At 37.3% G+C, this 21,893-nt stretch overlaps 1 protein-coding gene across 2 annotated transcripts in view; it reads right to left on the bottom strand.

Moving 5' to 3' along the window:
• BMPR1A (bone morphogenetic protein receptor type 1A) overlaps positions 1 to 21,893 on the bottom strand; it is a 73,202-nt gene that overhangs the window by 7,390 nt on the left and 43,919 nt on the right. For both annotated transcript variants that reach the window (XM_030276730.4, XM_030276729.4), the window contains 7 exons: positions 13,906 to 14,113; positions 5,114 to 5,276; positions 3,743 to 3,845; positions 3,149 to 3,248; positions 2,236 to 2,335; positions 1,298 to 1,442; positions 107 to 299 (listed from right to left, as the gene is read on the bottom strand). In XM_030276730.4, coding sequence (XP_030132590.1) covers positions 107 to 299; positions 1,298 to 1,442; positions 2,236 to 2,335; positions 3,149 to 3,248; positions 3,743 to 3,845; positions 5,114 to 5,276; positions 13,906 to 13,972 — 871 coding nt within the window. In that variant the 5' untranslated portion in view covers positions 13,973 to 14,113. The remainder of the gene's footprint in view (positions 1 to 106; positions 300 to 1,297; positions 1,443 to 2,235; positions 2,336 to 3,148; positions 3,249 to 3,742; positions 3,846 to 5,113; positions 5,277 to 13,905; positions 14,114 to 21,893) is intronic.

The raw sequence follows: 21,893 nt of genomic DNA, 5'->3' as shown, positions 1-21,893 counted from the left end.
ATAACCCAGCTGGTGATTCCAGAGAAGCTGCCTTAGACCCCTCACACCACCCAGTAAGAGCTCCTTCCTCCTCCACCCTCCAGCAGCCAAGGTTCTGCTGCCTTACCGAGGATGTTTTCATGTCGCATGAGAACAGTTTGGTAAATCTCTGTTTCTCTGAACCAGCTGGCTTCTTCTGTGGTGAAAAACACTTTGACTGCCACTTTTTCACCCCTCCATTTGCCCATCCACACTTCACCATATCGCCCTTTTCCAACTTGCCTCACCATCTGAATTTGTTTGGCAATAGTACGCTGAACCTAAGGAAGAAAAAAAAGGAAAAAAAAAAAAAAAACAGAGGAGGAAACCACACCAGTTAACCAAAAGTACCAGGCCAGGCTGCTTGTCAATCTTGGATTACTTTAAAGTTTTATACCATTGTAAAATTTTTCCATGAAATTTTTTTAGATTCCAATTTTGGACTCATTATTGCTGCCTCCAAGGTATTAAAAAAAACCCAAAAAGATTTAAGTCAACTCAACTTCTAACTGAAGGGTATGTTCTCTTGCATTTTATTTCTATTTTTTCTATTTATTTATTTCTATTATTTCTATTACAGTCATCTGTCTCACTGGCTAATTTTTATGCAAGTATTATATAGGATGGTGAATGAACAAAACTATGAATAATTATCACAAAACAGTTTAAGTTGGAAAGGACTCTAAAGATCATCTACTTCCAACCCCTCTGTCATGGGTGGGGACACCTTCCACTAGAACAGGTTGCTCCAAGCCCGACCCAGACTGGACTTGAACTCTCCCAGGGATGGAGCATCCACAGCTTCTGTGGCAACTTGTGCCAGTGCCTCAACATCCTCAGTGAAGAATTTCTTCCTAATGGCCCATCTAAACCTACTCTCAGTTTAAAGCCATTTCCCCTTGTCCTATGTCTACATGCCCTTGTAAGAAGTCCCTCTCTGGGCTTTTCTATTTTAATGGTCAGTGGATACTAAGAATGTAGAATCTCTGAGTTCACTCAATTTGAATTAGCCATTACTTGTATTTTTATCTTAATGGCTGTTTTCTTTGAATTCTGCTGATGCCAACAGATTTTTTTAATGTATCTGATTTTTGACATTTCATTAACTATGTGAAGATGGGCTTTAAACATGTTCAGTTTGTACTTCATCGTGATGGCATATACAATTATTAGCATTTTTTATGAACAGACCGCTTTGTTCTTCGCATTAGATCCAAACCAAGCTTTGTTTGTGATGGAGAGAAATTCAGTGAAGAAAAATCTCAAGTTTATGACTTACCAACAGTGGTAGTCCTGATCCACTCCCAGAACTCTGTGACTGGTCAATAAGGTCTTTTAATGACTCCCCAGCTGGAATAAATGCTTCATCTTGTTCCAGGTCACGATTATAACAGTGCCTCTTTGCCATCGACTTACAGTAGTGCCTGCAAAAGTAACAGAAGTCAAGCTGAACTCCAAAACACTTAAAATATGTAACAAACTGTTCTAGGAAAGGAGCTATTTAAACAAACACACTTTCTCAAAAAAAAAACCAGAGAAGCAGATGTTACTGTGTTTTTTCTTTTCCTGAAATGTAATTTATATAGCTTTTTAATGTTAAGAAGCTGTTGTAATGCATGTAGAGGTTTGTCAGCTGATTATCAGTGAGGTAGAAACCCACCATTTTTAACACTCAGCTCTCAGCCAGAGTTATCAGCACAACATGGCTGATTTTGGATTACATGAACAGACAGAACCTTGAACCACAGCAGCTGAGGCTGACACAAGCCTTGGAAACTGCTGGAACAGTGATCACCTCCAGCACAGGGCTGGGGCTAACAGAAGCACTTGAATGAACTGCCATAGCTCAGCTGGACATTTACTTAGTTTTGAAACTCAGCAAAAAATCTCAGAAGCAGATGAAATTTAACTATTGAAAGTGACTGAAGACCCAAAAGCATAAAAAGCATGAAGATATTCCTGTTTACCAGCTCCTATAGCATAGAAGTTATGTGTAGCGTGCAAAACTGTAAATACTTTGTAGCCAGAGGAAAGGACCAAACTCACTTAAATTCTCTGCTATGAACATTTCATTCTGCTACCCACAGAAATGTGAAATTAAGTTCCAACTGTTTCCAATCTACATATGATTAACTGAGTACATTAGCGAAATAACTGTTCTGTTTACACTGATTTACAAAATTAAAAATGTTGCCAATAAAGAAAGTGCTTTCTTACTTGTAACAAAAGCAGCTAAGTAAGATGACCATGACAATTATGCAGACTGCCATAGAAATCAACACTGCCATCCAACGAATGCTGCCATCAAAAAGTCCATCTATTTGACAAAAAAAAAAAAAAAAACAAGAAAGAAAAAACAGAAAGGAAAAAAAAAGAGTTTCCAAAGTCTATTAATTAAACATATATTTTAAACAGCTTATTTAGGTATGGTTTCATATACTGTGTATCAAAGTGAATATTTATACCACAAAAGCAAAGATAAATTCATTTGGATGACAGAAAAAAAAAAAAAAAATACAGCTTGAGATTTTGGAGTTGTTGGTTTTGGTTGACTCTTGCTAGTTTGTTAGAAATAGAAATTAAGGATTTAGAGCAGTAAAATTCTGAGAAGATATAAAGCAACAGTTAGACCAGTACAACTTGTCTAGCAATGAGTGAGTAAGCGCATGAAAACAAACTATTTTCACTGGGAACAATATAAAGAAGAGCATGAATTTGCAATAAAGAGGTGTTAACAAGGTCTGAATAGTTTTTTTCATGATGGCATTCATAATGATAAAAGCACAGCAGAGATTAAGAAAAACATTTTTAAAAGAGATCAGACTGTGGAAACAGAATAAAAACAGATCAGAAGATCACATGCAGTCAAGATATGAACACACTAAGAACAAGAGTAAAATGTCACGAGAGACTGACCAAGGAAAAGATTAACTTGAAAGTGACAAAAAATGAAAACTGAAAATATAAAATGAAAAGTAGCACAGATCTTCATATAAAAATTACTGAGTAAGGAAAAAACTATATTTCTGCAAGAGTATAATTACATTTTCTCCTTATTTCTACTGTTGATCAGGAAGAACAGAACCTACACAGAATTTCTTAGCAGTGTGAACATACAGGAGGTGTTTACCTGTACTATCAAGAGGTGGCAATGTTGGTTGCAAATCCTGATTGCAGAAATCAGTGCGACAGCACTCAATCGTTCGGCGTAACTGCGCTTTAGGGGAGTCCTGTTGAAGGAGAATTCAATGAACATTCAGATTCTGAAGCTAAAACAGGGACAGGAGATGCTACAGCTACAACATAGCATGGACAAAAGTGTAAGCTACTTTATTTAAAAGGCACTTCAACCACACCATTTAATGTATGAGATCACTCTGCAGTGGCCCATAGACATCACCTAATCTTTGAGCCTACATTTGATCCTTCACTTTTTTATATTTCAGGAGATGTTTTTCACTTGTTGCACAGAAATAGATGGTTTCTACTTAAGTTACTATTTCATACATGGGAACAGTCTTGAGCTTAGTCAAAACTAGTTAATCATATGTTAAATAAATACTGCTCTTAACACAAAAAACCCAAACCCTTTAGAATTTTTTCTCTTATACTCATCATAGCAGAAGTATTTGCTTTAGAAGCATCTTCAGATTGCCATATTAAAAAAGGGAGTGGCATAAAAATGAAATAAAGTATGTGACTGGTATAAATCTCATTTTTTCACCTTGCACTGGAAGTCTGAACCTTCATACTTCATGCAGCCAGAAGCAAGTGTGGGTTCTCCATGTTCATCCTCCTCAATGATTGCAAAGCAATGCCCATTAGTTCTGCAATAAACATATCAAGTGTGCTTTATCAGCATGTTTTTCATTCATTATTCAGAATTAGTTGACCATGAACACATTAAGAATTCCAGAAAAATTCTTCAATATAGTGATTACCATCCAGTTTGGGAATAAAAGACCTCCACGGTATTCTCAAACAGAACACTACAGGGATGCTTTCTCACAAAACAGATACTAAGGAAAACAAATTTAGAAATAATTTTGTTTGCCAAAAATCTATTTACACTTATTCCAAGAAATGCAGATGTGGAAAGCATAATGCCATACGGTACCCTGCACATAGACACTGTGTGTTTTTAACTAATAGCCTTTTTATCAGCCTAATGGCCCGTCAGCTGCTAGGTCAGACAAAAATTAGTAAGGTCTATACAGACTGCATACACTAGAGGGCAATAAAAACCAATAAATACCAAGAGGCTTAAAAGACAAAATACTGGAACATTTTCTCAGTTCAAAATTGTTTCTAAGTTCTGCCTGTGTTTACATTTAAAAAGACAGCAGTGTTTATCTTCCTCTTTGGGCTCCACAGAAACTGCCAAGTGACACACTAAGAGACTGAAACCTATGTTGAAGTGAAGACTCAAAGTACAGGAGCAAGTAATATGTTTTCAACTGTGTATATTAATTCTTAAGGAAGAAAACAGAAGGGCCTTGAACATGGAATTGCAAATGGAGAGGAAAAAAAGAAAAACAAGGACATTTCAGGACATGAAATAAAAAGCCACCTTAAGCAAGCACATAACCTGTGCACGAATCTGTTATGGTTCTTATACCTAGCAAAGATAAAACCTCCCTCCTGTCTCTACATGTCCACAGGCTTTTCTTTATTTTCCCCTGCCTTTCCTTAATATTCTGTAATCATTGAACATGTAACAAGAAGAATTCTCAGTAAATGGCTATGCTGTTTACACTACCTTTTTGACTACTAGGTGAAGAAATAAGCAAACAGGTGGTCATGTCAGAAGGCTTAGATTTGGGTCACTTAATACTCACCCAGCTCTAAAATACCACAGGGTTACTTAAAACCTCTGTCCTTCAAAGCAGTTGCTAGGCTTAAAATGACCAGTTGTAAATTGTTTTAAGGTGTGGTGAAAACAGAGATGACCATGGGTTTTAGCACGCACAGAACATAATCAATTATGGTCAGATCACCTGAGAGAACCTTGGTCAGCCTCCAGAGGTAGTTTGCTCTCTCAAAATCCAAAATAATATTCTTCAAAGAGCCTCTCTATCTTAAATGCAACACTTACATGCATGTGTTGTTAATAGCATCATCTGGACAATGTCCTGAGCAGTAGCATTTAAGAAAAGGTAGGGTGTCCTCTGGAGCAAGTGTTACTCCATTTGCTTGTTTCTTTTGGTCAGAATTTGTCTTCATTCCTGTACCATGAAGCATGCTGTCTGGCTTTTGACCTGGACACAAAAAATACAGCAAAAAAAAGTTTGCATCTCCAGAGTTTCATAGGCAAAACATGACAACAATTATTATATTTATAACTGAAGTATAGAAGGCAATCTCCTCTCCCAAGATTATAGTAAAAATTTGAGTTAATAATTTTATTCTAGAAAAACTCAGCTGACATATTTTGTACCTTAACAGCAGATCTTCCAACCATATATAATCAATAAAAACAGAAAGATATTTTCTCTTTTTGAGGTAGGGCAGGAAAGCAGTGGTTTAACTGGTTAGAATTCTCTGAAGAAAGCTTCTCTCATTCATGTGTTTAGAAAACCAAAATGCTGACGGCTTGATAACCACAACAAGAATAATTTTATGCATGAATGAACATACTTAATATGCAATTTTCTAATTTTCTGAAGTAATTTTTTATAGATTCACAGTCTCATGGAAGAGCAGTAATAACTCCAAAATCTCTTGGTTTTTTTGATCTCTGTATGCATTAGTACTTCAAAACACAGCTAAAGTAAATCTTGTTTGCAAATTAAATTTCAGTAAATGACACGAACATCCATCCAAACGAGCTTTCACAGAATAGAAACAGGGCTACATCATGTTCCAAGCAACCCTCAGTTTCTCAATAGTAGCAGATGTAAACATCATTTGTTCTTGATCATATTATTAAAGTGCTTTTGTGATTGTAGGCATTCAGAAAAAAACATCCATTTTCTTCTTAGTGAAGAACATCCAGAACAAAAATGATGAACATTATCTGCCTCATTTGGAATATGCCACGTGATTACTAATGAGCTGAGAACATCTTTACCCATCTCCTTCAGCTTTATCATACACAATTTTACCAACAAGAAATCTCTTTCTGTCGACCACCTTGGCTCTAAATCCTCAAGGTATGAACCAAACAGAGACAGAAGAGCTGTGAACAAACATCATTTGCACTGACACAGCAAGGCTTTGTGTGAGGCTCAGTGTTGGCAAGATAGGCCAGCAGCTTGTCAGGACCAGCAGAAGCTTTTACAAATGTAGTTATTAGCAAAAAAAAAATGGAGGCCACAATAAAAATTTCAGTTTTCCAAGGAAAAGAAACCTGACCAGGAAACTCAAGAGTGTCTTCGAACAGATTCTTGGGCCTCCTGTCAGACCTAGCAAACAGGAGCCGTAGAGTGATGAGAATATTAGTATCCTGTTGCACCTTGCTTGAAACATGTCCAAAAAAACTTGATTAAAACCTCTTGCAGATAAAGCCCTCTGCATCATTCTACTGTAACATCCACTGTGTCATTCAGACAAGTGCCAATTAAATATTTGTGAAATTTGATCCTACTGTACTGAAAATAGCAGAATTGCAGATTTCTGCATCTGGTTAATACAGCACACCTAGTGCAGTGTCCAATGCAGAAAAGTAATAAAACTGTGCTTCTTCTGCATACAACTAAGAGAATATCCTGAGAAATACACCATTACTTAAACACTGAAATCACAGAGCAGTGCTTTATTTAATATGTGGTCTTCAAAGAGTATTTCAGTAATGCCCAAGTTAAATAGTCCTGATCTGTACAGACTGTTCACAAAAAACAAGATCCAGTGCTAGAATAACAGTAGGTTATGGGTATTTCTGATTTAACCAAGAGGAATCCTGCACAACTGAAACAGCTCCTCCATCCACCCCAGTCTCTTTCTACATATTTCTTCCCAGCATAAACTGAAAGGTAATTTTAATACTTTGCTAGAGACATTCTGTATTCACATATAAGAGATCCTCACCTGCTCAGAGAACAGGTAATTCTACGTAATATTTAAACCAAAAGCCACTACATATGCACAAATATTTTCTCATTTTGTTGAATGACTACAGTATCTTTCCCAGTTGATGTTATAAATCCCTCTTGTCCTTGAGGGACATTCCACATGTTAAAAGTCTTTATGGTACTCTATGATCAGTGTCTTACAATCACTCATCCATTTTTCTACCGTGATCACTGAATGTAATGCTTTTTCAGTTTATTAGATGAGAAATCCAAGGAACCCTAAAAGCATGGCTTCTCCTAGCTCAGAACAGAAAGAACAACATTTTTGTGCATGTCTGGCATCTCTTAAAGCAGTATAATTCTCTGTAAACTAGCACTGAAACATGACTATAGGTATGCCAACTTTTTATTCTAAAACTGACATGAAATACATTTTCCCTCTTAATTTATTAAAATGGATTACATTATGAGATTTATGAAAAGGACATACTGTATAAAATCCAAAACAGATAACTGTATTCTCAAAGAAACAGCATCTTTGTCTTTTGTTTAGTTTCTACAGGCAAAGATTTTTATTCAAAGCAAGAATAGACTACAATTTCATTATTTTTGTAATGTAAAACTCCGTAGCAGCCTGGTTTCATCTTACAGGTAATACCTGAACTGCACAAAGAATGGGGGAGGGGGGGGGGAAATCACTTCTCTCTTGCATTTTTACTTCCTAAGACCGTAAGCAGAACTCTTCCTAGAAAGGAGTTCGAGTACCCAGGGAAGAGAATAGGAAAATTTTGAGGAAGTTTGGGATTACTTCATGAAAGAGTTTTTAATTGCCTCCACCTAGGATACCTAACTGTATTCTTTACTGCAGTACTGCAATTCATCCTCAACACTTCAAGACACATTCATGTTCATCTTAAAGCTGCTAGGTATGGGGATGGGAGTCAAGCACAGAAAGACTTGGCTTCCACCCACCTTAGATGTTAAGAGGGCAAATGAAGGCCCTGAACTCACAGGATGCTTCATTGCTGTTTTTCCTGGTTAATAGACACTGAGTAAATGAACAAGAGAGAACTAAGCATAGGACAAAAGAATATCTTGCTCCAAGGTTTATGTGCCCACCCTCAGAGCTCCAGCTCTCAGACATTCACACTGCTGCATCTTCCTCCTGGGAACAGGACAGGGAAAGGGAGGATCATGTTTTAGGATCTTGTGACACTACGCTACATGATGTAATTAATCTCTTCTTTTCCACGACACTTGCAGTTGTCACTCTGCAGTACAGCACAGAAACATACATACACAAATCCCACATAACCTTCAAAGGTGTAAGTGCAGCGTATTGTGCACAGAAATGCAGCACCCAGAGACTTCAGGGACAGCAAAGCTTCCTTTCCATTATTTCCTAACCTCCACCTGCAAACTGCACAGAGCTGCTGGAGCAAAATAATAGCAACAAATGAGCTATCACACACTGGAGAGCTTGTTCAAGATCCTGGATCACTTCTAGCCTGTTTATCCAGCCTTGAGAATGACAGCACCATAAACCTCTAAACATACAAACTGTCCTGTAATGTGTATTTTACTGCATTACAAAGTTACAACATTCAACAAAATATCAGAGTAAAGGTGGAACATTCTCCTAACTTCACTGCAGTGTAAGACACTCATGAAAAAAAAGCTGATGGGACTTCAAGTTCTGATTTTGTCTTCTGCTCTGCCCCATCATACACTGCATTTATTGTAGATTTCTACAAGTGTGAACAACTGTTACAGACAGGACAACACTTAAATGGTTTTCTGTTTAAAATTAAACTCCATTTTAATAAAATAAATAAAAATTTCAAAAGACAATAATAAAACAAATTGTTAAAACAGAACAATGTCTGACAATTTATCATATCCACCCTTTGATCAAAAATATAAATTATTCAAAGCACTGCTTCTTCCAGTCACAGAAAATAACTTAAGACCATAAAATGCATTTCAAAGCACAGGATATTAAAAATCTCACTAGGTTAGAAATCTAAGTCAACTTGAAAGCACGCTTCAAATATTAATATTAACATGGATAAATCTTAAAAATGTACCGTGTGTGAGACTGCAGCATTACTAATCACTAAAACCCGAGTTAACCTGCTTGCAACTCAATGCCAGGATACAGATATCATTTCATTAAGTCTTCTGATCTAAGAAAAGATTTGTGTGACCCATAAAAAACCAGCTCTATGAAATGCAGACAGCAGTAAGTGTAAGAAGACAAATACAAAAGCCAAATTATGCCTACAATTTTTTACTTAATTGTATTCTCTCTTTCTCCACAAAGGAAGATCAATATGGCCTATAGCAGTCAAGTTGTTTGATAGGTTTCTGAGCTCATAATACAGGTGTTGCCCATAAAAACATTTCTATTCCAGACTACATTATCCTTTGAAGGGATATGTCCTAGCAGAAATACAGTGCTAGAGGCATTTCTTTGTAGCTACTCTGATCCATGCTTGCAAACTCTAAGAAATTCAATATATAATTAAGAAGAATCATAGTCAGAAGAGCCCCTTCACCTGCCTCCCTGCTGGTGCTGATGCACACTGGGCTCTTTCCATCAAAGATGAAATTATACCACTGTTCTTTATGTTAGATATGCCTCCCCCATGAAAAAAGCATACCTTGGCATTTTTATGTGGTAGTTCTAAATTACTTTTTCTTGCTTTAGGATGCAGATACTGCAAAATCCCCCAATCCAGTAAGCACATTTTACCTTTCTGCCTATCACAAACTTCGATAATGATTTAACATGTTCTGTTATGTGAATTAAACCTAAGTACAACTGACAGAGCTTGAATACAATACTAGCACTTGCTCTTAAAAGATGAAATAGTTTTTTTTCAAATCAGAAAAATTGATTGTATGAGTGCAAAGTATCTTAAATGCTTCTCCAAACTCTGTGTTTGGCAATGTAACCATAATGCTCCCTATAGTGCTTTTTTATGTATCAAGGCTGTGATCTCCAAAGACCAGGCATGTTAGAGGTAGCTCCATCTAGCAGAACTGGTTCCCAAAAATCACAGCATGTTCCCAGACTACTGGTTTAAAACCTCTCTCCTGTCCTTCCAGCTTTCCCAGGAGCTACATCAGTGCTCAACACAGATAGGCAGACCCTGCCTTCTCTGCTTCCCAACCTGCAGTCCTCAGCCTCTGCTCCCACTTCCCTTCCCCAAGTCACTTCTGAAGACTGCTCTGTTCTTATGCACTCAATAGAAAAGCTAGAGACTCGAAAATTTTGTGCATAAAAAAAAAATGTACAATGCATTGTAATTTCAAGGCTTTTAAAGAATAAAGTTACTTTAAATGCAAAGTTCTAATAAATAAGTAAATAAACTTTTAATAATTCCTTGGATAAATTTTAATCAGACAAATTTAGAAGAACACGGTTGCTGCCCATGTTTTGAAGACAGATGCAGCCCTTAACTGGGGAAATCACCAATAAGCAGAACTAGTGCTTTCAAATAATGAACCAGCTACTGACAACTGTAACTTCCTTCTATAGCTTTTAGAATTTTGTTTCAGATTAGTTTATACATTCAAATTCAGCTAACTCCTTCACCTGAAAATGAGAAAGTGCATAAAGTTTTTAAAATGTATCTTAATATATACCTTATCTATGTCAAGTATTTGAATAAAAGTAATTAGAGCAGTGAACTAAAATCAACAGGTTTTTTTTCCGTTCACTAACAGTGGCAAGTTTAAGTCCATTTTAATATTTAATATTAATACTATTTTAAAATTTGACTTTTAATATATGTTCATACATATCAAGTAATATTAATACATTTTTAGTCAACTAATTTACGAGGATTAAAAAACTGGTCTTCTGTGGTGTCTCTGAAGAATACATAAAGGTGTGATGAACCACATGGGAAGTAAACTGCCAGCAATGAAGAAACAAATTTATGAGAAAATGCTTAAGTAGCTGCTAAGCACTTTATTACTGCTACATATATTGATCAAATGTGCTCATCAATGCACTGTAACAAGAAAGAAAGTACTCTGCTTGGGAGTAAAACTGGTCCTCTGCATGAAAACCCTGCACTGCTGGGAAGACAAAACCTGTTTAGTGCACTCACAAGTGCAGCTGAAGCCCAAGACCTCTTGACTTAGATCAGAAAAAGGAAGTGGATGAAGAGGCAAAGCAAATCATTGACTTAAAGCTATTGCAAAGGCCTTCCACAGCAAGAAAGGAAACACAAATGTTTTAATTGAAGAGATTGCTATTAAGTCTGATCATCTGCAACTCAGCCTTATTTCTGACTATTTCTCAAAGTAAGTGAGGAAGTCCCAAAGCTATAAAGATAGAACCCAAAGCGTAACCACTGGGTCCCCCTGCTGCATAGTACCAACCTGAGAAACTGCAGCTATTCACCAATAATGTCATAGAATTGCCTCTGGTTTCTGTTGTTACTGTAAGAATATTTTCACAGTAATCAACACATGCAGCCACTTGCTTTTTCAAGTTACCTGTTAAGGAATCTGGTACGTATATAAACATGCAGCTATACAGACACATTTGCTTTTATCATTCTCTCAGGTCTTGGTAAGCTCTGAAATTCCTAACATTCTGAAGAACCCTCCAAAAAAAACCCCCAAGAGAGCAAACCATTATCCTGGATGCCAGACACTGAAAGTACACACACGAGTTTCTACATACTCTGCTTTTTCTTCCTCTTTCTGTAAATCACACAAATTCTCTTCAATTCTTCCTAATGACTCTTTTTCATCACTGCTGATTGCTTTATGATGTGTTTTCAAACATCCTGCATATATTTTCCTTGTTGAAACTACTTTTTCAATGGTTTAAACTCTTCACTCTAGATTGTTTCTTTCCTATAAAAATTTAAAATGCTTTATGACTATGATCTTGATTCTTTCCTCCCCCATGAATCTAGGGGAAAGCAGAGAGACTTGACTGTTTTTTACCTCACCACACCAGGGAACCAAACATATTTTGTATGTTTGAAGAAAAGCCCTTGGGCAACTTGCAGAGAATTAACAACATTGCAATAAGCTCAACATTTCCATGGCTTTTAGACCTCCCTCAGTATTGATCTGAAAGTCAGGAAAATTTCTAAGATAAGGACATTTCTTCTTTTGAAGCTGAAAAATAATTTTCAGTCTTTAAACTTAATTTATCTATATTACTTACTGGAAGTTATTTACTGAACTGTTATTAATCATCACGATCATGGAAGAAGTTAATGTAATTTAATTTTAAGCCCCTAGAAGACTTGCATATTGGTATTATTATTTCTATTTGAATCTAGAGAAGAAAAAGAAATCCTTCAGTTGCTATTGTCTATTACTAAAATGCTAAATATTGACTAATGCAAAGGGGTAACCATTACTTCAGCAAAAAAAACCAAAGCATATTACTCCCAGCTTCCTCAAGGGAACAAGGGAAGAAGCTTGTCTCTTCAGCCAGAAGCAACAAAACTGCTTGAATACAAATACAACAAGCAACACAGCAAAACATTATGTCTGAGTATTTTAGAGCAGAAGAGATCTCTGGAAGTCACCTGGTACCACCACCTGGTCAAAGCAGGGCCAACTTCCACATCAGAACAGGTTGTTCAGTCATTGCAGTAAAGTTCTGACTACCTCTAAGGATGAATATTGCACTACCTGCCCAGGCAGCCTGTTCTAATACTTAACCACATGCAATCAAAATTTCTTTCATAATTTCTCAATGAAATACTCTGTAGTTTATTCCCATTACCTAAACTAAGCACCTTACAGCTACTGGCAAATATTTGTAAATCTACTACAGACTTCAAGTATACCCCAAACTAGGCTATTTCTGTCCAAACAGATGTATCAAGCTCAAGCTTTGAAGAGATAGCTCTGCTATATCCTTTAATCTCATATTACAGATTCACACCAGAAACAGAACAAAAAGATCAGCATTGGGGTACTTACCAGGCTTCCTCCTCTCCCCATTTTAATGGGTTCATTGAATTGTTATTCTTGAAAGTAAATATCTCACATAGTATCTCAAAATCAAGCACTAAGCAGTAATTCATCTAAGTATGGGATAAGGATATAAACTCTTTTATATTCAAGTATTTAAATGGCAGTAACAAATTTGTTTTCTCTATTTTTTGAAAAATCTGGAAAGCTCTGTGTATTTAAACACATGAGGCGTGCACAGCTGGGAAAACAAACCAGGGATGTATATTTTCAATTCAAACCAATTTGACAGAGGAGTTAAAGTTCTAATGATAACTGGATTTCCAGAAGTTTTTTGATAATTGGTGTATGGAAAGACAAGAGACATACAAATGAGTATCTTTTTCACTAAGATAAGATGAGTATCTTATCTTTTCACTAACTGAAAATGAGGGTATCTGTGAATAGTCCATAGCCTCACTTTGGCCCATCAAGTAGGCAAAACAAGTTAATTTAGATTAGTTATGACATACTACCTCTAGCCTGCTAGGAGCATCAAAAGGCATGGGGAACTGTACATTGCAAGTTCTTCAGTAGGTCAAATTAAAGGGATCAAATGTTCACACACAGAGGGAACTGAAATTCAGAATGTCAAGCCTTCACTTTTGATGCTCATCCAACTTGCTCTGTAACGTACTAGGCATTTTTGGTATTGCTTCTATTTAAGTTTTTGCTAAAATAGACCTAATCTATACTACAATGAATGACCACTAGAATGCCCTCCTTTTTAGGGAAGCATCCATATGGCACATCAGGCCAGTAAAGTCACCTGCCTGCAAAAGAAACTCCAAACGAAAAAAATCCTACTTCAACCACTGGAAAATGCAAAACTCTGTTACAAATCAGAAAGATAAGCTTATTTCAACTAGTTTATATTTACCTTGAACATGGAGAATGATAAGCAGATAGGCTCCAAGCAATTGCTCATGAACTCTCAATCGAGTCATTGTTCACTTTTAATCCTTCCTGTGCAGGGCAACCAGCCCTTCTGCTTGACAAATGCTAAGCTCGGTCTGTTCAGTGAAGCCTAATGCAGGACTCAGTGCTTGACTGCAAGGATGCTTCTGTAGCTTTTCCACCTTTGTTTCCTGGAAAATACAATGAAACAAAATGTTTAAAAAATCCATGTATTTGTGAAACAAGAAAAAACACTCAAGATGGTCATCATGATGAGCATTAACCAACAAACCCAACAAAAAAAACCCCAGGTGTTTATTAACATTAATATCTGAAAACATTAGCTATGTTTACTATCTAACTGAATAGCAGGGTTCTTCTGAAATATAAACTGTTGGTAATAACTCACAGAGATGTTTTCATATTCCTATTAAAAATATTAGGTATGTCAACTAACTGGTCACAGATGTATAATTTTAGACTTGCATATAGCTGTTAGAGGTAGTATTCAACAGATTTAGCATGTAAATCTGTTTGAAAACTGTTTACTTTACAGAAATGCAACCTTATTTAAATTATCTTCCATAAAAATTAAATGCAAGTGGTGACTTCCCATAATACTGTGGGGGAAACAGTAACACCATGTTAGGCTACCTGTTGAAAACTGCTGGTAGAAAAGCTTTACTGCAAAAAAACCCCAGCCTCTCTGCTGGATGAAAACCAAATTTACATTAAATTCAACAGTTAGTTTGGTTACCTAATATACTTACCTTGTTGCTTTTTTCTCCTAGAAGAGTACTACAGAAAAAAGACAACACTAACTGCAACTCAAAATCATTACATCCTGGATTCTTAAGCTGTGTGCAAAATAATTCCTCCTGAAAAATTACTGTACGTACATGCCATTTGCTCCACAAATAAAACATAATTCTACTCTTGTGCAGTGGGTGAACATACAGCTAAGACAGCCAAACTGAGTAAGAAGTCACTTTTTTTGCAGTAGTTGTGGTCACGTTCTGCTTACAGAACTTTTCAATGGTGATGCACGAGGGGAGCATAATTGGGCCTCAAAGGACTAAAAAGCAGCTTGAACACCTCAACAGTTCCTTGTAACAAAAGTGAAGCTGCACAAAGATGAACAGAGCCCTGATTTTGCCTCTCCTCGGCCTCGTTTCGGTGGGGTTGACCCCCCTGACCCCTGTCAGCCTGGCGCTGCTCATGAATGGCAGAACGGGCGTTCGCTCGGGGATGGGCAGCAATTACTGTTGGTGGCCGCTTCCAGCATCAATAACTCAATCTGTGTGTCGGCGAGACCCAAGGACTTTTCATTTTAATGAGTCTTCGGAGGCATTTAACATGGAGGCAAATTAGCGGCTGAGCCAGGAGGTGTCCGTCACTTCCAATTTCAGCGGGTGCGGCGCGCCGCCCCGACCCCTGGCCTACTTTTCACACGTCTCTGACTTCTCCCTAATGCAGCCACAAAGAGGGAGCCAGGCACCCCGAGCCCGTGGCAGCCGTGGCCCTGGCCAGGATTATGGCCAGGTTGTGGTGGGATGGACTCGGAATCGCGCACTGCGCAAACGTCCGGAGCACCAGGAACTTCAAAGTAAACCTCTTGGCCAGGCAGAGGGAAAAGTGATGTGACAGCAAAAATATTCACTCTTTAGTGTTCCCTATGCCACAACACCAATTCTGACAGTCATAGGAATGTCCTCCTAGTCACAAAACATCAGGCCAGCAACATAAGTGCATAAGTATTAATGCTTTATTCTATGTTTCGATGGCAATGAACCTGTAATTGTCAATAAAACATGTGGAATTTGAAAACTATGAACAGCTTAATGCAGCAATAACAACAAAGGCTTTATTTATGGTATTCTATCAAGCAAAATCAAATTAATCTTAGTAATAGTCTGTTTAGAGTATTTTTAAAAAGAATTTCTGTCTTGTCCAGTTTCAGAAGGAATATGTATTTGCACTGTTGTACATTGCAAGAGTAGGTGTGTTTAAAACTTGGTGATCTTGCCCCTCAGTTCACCAGAGGGGCACACTGGCACAGGAACATCTGTTTGCCACTGTACCACACAGCATGTTACAAACCCCGTTCCCCCCCCCAAAAAAAAACTAATAAAAAATTGAAGAAATTAACCATTTTAATGCAACTCACTCCAATTTCATAGTGATTTTTGTCCAGTGACACACTCTAAGGTAGTTTCCAAAAATGCTGTCCAAGCTTATTAAAAAATAATGTTCTCCACCACTATTTTGTACCTCAATCTTCCTTCCAGTAATACTTCCTTTCTCACATATACACATATATAAAATATAATATTGTATATAAAACCATGCAATAAAAATCAAAGAGAACAAATTCTAATTCCCCATTTTAAAACAAAAAATACCCTTCTGGACTCCTGTTAAAGAGGAAGACTAGCTACCCTGGCAAAGGCACAAAATTCAAAGAGCAACAGCTGGAATTTCTCCAAAACCTGCCTGATACAACAGTTTAGAATGACACAATTAAATAACCCCTTCAAATATGTTAAAGCACCAATTAGCGCTTGGAATGCTACTCTGCTAACAGAATGATGCTGAAAAGATTCAAATCCATGAGCCAATCAGTTGATTTTAAAGTTCTCAATCTCTTTTCCACTGTAGCCACAAAGAAGCGTTCAACTATAATCCTCTAAAAAGTAACTTATTCATCAATGGTAACACCTGATTTTTCTGCACTGTATTTTATGATCCTTCTTAGTAACAGTTTATCAAAGAAAATGCTTTTATGATTAAAACTGTGTGGTTTTTTTCTGAACTGGAACTCAGCAGTGAATTCACAGCACTGTCACAGCAGTTCAGCCCTATGTTCTACATTACTCCAAATATATGAAGCTGAAGTGTGCAAGATCTCTCTTGTGGCTCAAACCAACTCTGAAAGCATGGAGTTCAGTGGAAACTGTTCTTTAGATGTGGCTATGTAATATTTTTAACAGCATGATCCCCAAACCAAGCGAGCTGTGCTGTTCCAAATTTCAATAAAGAATGATAGTGGTGAATGTAACAACAAAGATAGTATTGTATAAGGGGAACACATGAAAAAATGTCAATCTTAGACTTCACAAAAATTAGAACATACAATCAAATTTCAACAGACAGGATATTTCAAACCATTTGCAGCAGTACATGTAACACCAAGTTAATGTATTTAAACACAACAAAACTAAAACTTACTAAATGGTTCTCTGATGTGTAACTGGGGCAAGAAGCAACTTAGGTAACTGTAAGCATATTACCTCAATCACAGGGACTGTTTTAAACAGGACTTTGAGATGAACAGAATGCCAGAGATAAACTGAACTGTCAGTCTACATTAGTGTGCAACAACAACTTTCCTGGAAGATTATAAAAAAAACCTGATATGGTGCCACAAAGAAAATTACTCATTTGGCTGAAGAAAAGAGGGATTATAAGAACAGTAAAGAATTCACTACAGGGCAGACAAGTAGTTTCAAGAACAGAGATTAGTAGCCTAGTTCAAATGGCATTTGAGGACCTTGATTCTTGATTCAGCTTGACTGAAGAATACTCATCCTTTTCATTAATGAAGTAGGTACAGAAAGCAAAAACTTTAAAAAAATGCTGACAAACAAATTGTCAGTCCAACTGAGTGCTGTCTTTATGCAGGAAGATTTGGATTATGTGAAGAACTGAAGTAACAAATAGAATTAAATACAACAGCATAAAATTGGAAAAGTCATGCATATTGGTAACTCCAGGGAATTTCTGCCTCACACAGACTAGAAGCTCACACAGAAGAGATAGTGATGTCCAACACCAATTGGTTACAGAACATCAGACACATCCATGTGATGTGCCTAGGAGAAAGACACAAACACAACTCTAGTATTTCCTAGGAAAATTTCCCAGGGAAAACAGCAAGGCACGAATAGCACAAAGATAAAATGAATGGTAAACTCAACATCCATCTAGAATGATACTATCTCAAGGAAAAAAAAGACATTTGGAGATAAAAAGAAAATAATACAATTAAGACAGTTAAAATTGATGGGGAAATAACTACACTTTGACAACATAACAGGAATAAACACAATGAATGACAGACAGCTATTCAATCTTAAGAAAATTACTGGTTCACCAACAAGGTATGGATTAGCCATTACAATTCATCTGGATAAGAAATTAGAAGGCAATTTCTAACCACTGGTTAAAAAGTTGTAGGGCAGATTTTCAGACTAAATAGAGTCCAAAAACTTAATTAGTCTTGAGTTTTCAAAGGCCACCATTTGATGTAGCTACAGGTGTCAGGACAGGAATAGACTGATCTGGGACTGCATTTCATTATTCTTAATACAAAAAGCTATAGTTAGCTTCAGTTTATCTGAAGTCAAACAGTCAAATTTAACCAAGTTCATAACAAGAAGAAAGTTTCAGATTGTGTACCGTGTAATTCTGTCAAATACTTGTACAAACCTACTTTTTAAATGTGTTTTTATTATTCTATTGAAAGGCATGCTTACACAAATTGTTGAAACGTGTCACAATGAAACACTCAAACTACCTATGCTTGAGTGCTGTTAAATATGTTAAATTAAACAAGCAAGGTAAATCCACCCTCAAAATCTGTCAAAAAATCTACAGCTGATGGAGAAGACTGCTGGCTATTGCAAGCCAAATGGCTACATGGCCATCAACAAGAACAATTTCACATAATGCCCTATTTAGGCACTCATCTGTTCAAGCTCACAGAAATAATTCTCCTGAACTGTGGATTGTGTAAGAATTATTTAAAACTATTCCTGACTGCATACATTTAAAAGCCAAGAGACTGTAAATTATACAAGTCCTTTCTCCTTCTAGAAACTACAGTGAAATCTGAAATGCTAAATGAAGCACAACTGAGTGTATTATATACTTCTCAAAAGACTGAAAAAAAAAATCTTAGTTCTCTCTGTAGTACATAGAGAACCAGGTGTTTAGAACACATGCGCTGCAACACATTTGTTCATTCAAAAAACACAAGACCCTAACAACAGGATTTTGAAGCAGGGGAGCTCACAGTCTCAGTAAAGGACTTCTTATTTCTGACCAGAAAAGCCACCAAAACCCACCTTGGACAGTCAAACAAAAGAAGATTTCCCACTGCTGGCAAATATCAACCGTGTAATCATGGCAGAATTCAGAAGCCAAAGTACTAAATCATGATATATCTGTCTGTTTCATAAACTAGGTTGCAAACTGTGAAGAAATTAAAGCCTAGCTCCTTTCTACTGTGCCCAGCAAAATTAAGTAACTGGGGATGCCACCCACTGCACTCGTGAATGTCCATCTTACTGTTACTCTGATTATTCAATTAACTAACTCCTACAAAGTTTCTTCAATGAAATTAACTGCAACTACATTCAGCAAAATTGTTTTCCATTGCAATCAGGTATTTAGACATCTCCTAATATGTTACAAACATGACACATTCTTTTATTTGAACATATTCAGAAAAAATATCATTATACAATTTTTATTCACCTTGACCCACTTCCCTCTTTTCTCAACTGCTTCACTTTGGAAGTGATTAGCTGGCTTAGAGATTCTGCCCTTAGGACAATTAGCAAATGGACACCCATGCTCTTTCTACAATGACATCAACTGCTATTCTACCCAGAAGCTATCCTTCTCATATGTTTTTATAATCTATTTAACATTTTTGCTAGTTCCTTACTGTCATACCAGTCAATGTGAACAAGGAGAAAAGTCTCCACACATAATGCATTCCATCTCTAAATTTAGTAACTACAAATAGAGAATCATAACTTAAACCTCTTAGATCTCATTCATAAGAAACATACTTTTGTTCACCAAACATAAGCTGCAAGGAAAAAAAAAATCAAAACTGTTAGAAATTGTACATGTCACTATTAAAAATATTTTGGTCATATTATACTGCCTACAAGACTTATCACACATTTTGGCTCTGAGTTTCAATAATTTGACACAAATAATATATCTGGGCTGAGGAAACGAAAAAGCTGGGCCTCAGTCCGGAATATACATTTGCTCCCACTTTTAGAAGTGGACAAAGGACCCTAAAATAAGTGTGCCAGTGCCTTCAAATTTACAAATGCTTTCACAGAAGGAGTTTATAATATGCAACATACCTTTTAGCACCATTAAGACTAATGAATGTTTTCACAACGATACAGTATTTTTTTTTGTAATTTAAGGACAGTTATTCATTAATCTATGCAAAAAAAGACAAAAAAACCCCAAAAAACCAGATCCAGAAACTGACAGCTTAAGCATTTATTTTACTTAACTCCCACGATCTTTGCTTGCTTCTGCTACACCTATAACCTCTTCCTAACCAGAAGAAATTCACAACTTCTTAATGTCTCCAAAGCGAAGGTGATTATGCAAACTACAGAACTCACGAAGAAGAGTTCTGCAGAAACTGGGTTTTTGTTTGGTGCTTTAAGAGCAAATTTTTCATTTCATGATGCCTAAGGCAAACAGCCTGTATTTTGGGCCGCTGACTTTAATCAGTAAGAAAGCACGCTGGCCAAGCCCTGCTTTTGCCCGGTGTCAGTGACAGCGGTGTGTCCCAGCAGAGGAGCGAGGACCGGGGCCGGGGCACTCCCTGCCCGGCTCGGGCAGCTCCGACTGCCGGCGCGCCTCCCGGCCTGAGCGCTTCCCCACGGGAGGGAGGTGTAAGCTCATTTCCCAGCTAAAGCCTACCTCTCTCACGCACAACCTTTAGAAAATGTGGCTGCTATTTCAAAGACACATCACTTGAATTTCAATTTTTGGTACAAAGGAGAAAACAGCAGCCACAAAGCCGAGACAACTCAATATGGGGTTGGGGGGTTAGCTTTTTTTTACATTAAAAAAAAAACCAAGACTATAAAGTACTTGTCTCCCGGTTGCCCTCGCCTCTTCCAGCCTCAACTCTCGTTTTCTAGGTAGTGAGATGTTTCCAAGCGCGCTGGCCAGCCGCCAGCTCCATAAAGCGAGCGGGAGGCGCTCCCCCCGCGGCCCCTCCCGGCAGCCCAAGGCGCCCGGCCTGACATGCTTTTCAAGGCGTGCTAGACTGCAGCGCAGACTTTCTGGCTCCACTTCCATTGTTTGCACGGCTGCTTTGCTCCTTATCCAGAGCCTGGATTAGCATAAGAATACTGTCTTCCCCCTCTGCAAGCCAGCTCCCCTCTAGAAGACCTCCACCCCTTAAGAATAAACAGGGCTGAGTTTCTATTTTTTTCGAGTTTTCTCTTTAAATCCTTTTTTCCTATTCATAATTTGTAGAAACCAATAAAATAAATAAAACGCTAAACAAGCGAGGCTGACAAGGCTCAGAAAGGCCGGATTGCATAGATTAGTAATTACCAAGGTCAAAAGAGTCAACACCTGATAATGCCCTAAGCCTTCACACTCACATTGTGGACATGAAAGTTATTAATGTATACGCTTTCCATAGAGAGCTGAAAATAAATAAATTTAGGAAGGAGTAACAAAAAGGAGCATTTAAATCCCCCTTCCTTTTAATTTACACCTGGAAGATGGAGTTTCAAATTACTGAGGACAAGAAACATTACTTATGAAGACAACTCTCAGGCAAAAATACAGACCAACCCCTCCAAACTGCAAGTAGTGATGCCTTTACACAGGGGAATCTGCCTACTTACACATCTGCAAACCCTTTCCCTCTGGAATGTGACAAAGGGACTATGGTGTCCCTTTTAGAGCAAGTGCCATGTAATCTAGCATTAAAAAAGGCCGACAGAAAAGCATTTCACAAGAACCAAACTGCTTGCCCTCACAACACTTCAAATTGTCAACATGGACATATTTTTTTTTTGTTCTGCTACTCAGAAGGGAACAGCTGTTCAAGTGAATTCATATGTTTCATGAACAAGATAAAAACACACTTGTAAATATTACTTCATAAGCAAGTAGTGTAATTTTTAA

The sequence above is a fragment of the Taeniopygia guttata genome, chromosome 6 (genome assembly GCF_048771995.1).
Source record: "Taeniopygia guttata chromosome 6, bTaeGut7.mat, whole genome shotgun sequence".
Lineage (NCBI taxonomy): Eukaryota > Metazoa > Chordata > Aves > Passeriformes > Estrildidae > Taeniopygia > Taeniopygia guttata.
Note: the sequence above shows the minus strand (reverse complement) of the source record. Positions and strands in the feature narration are given on the sequence as shown.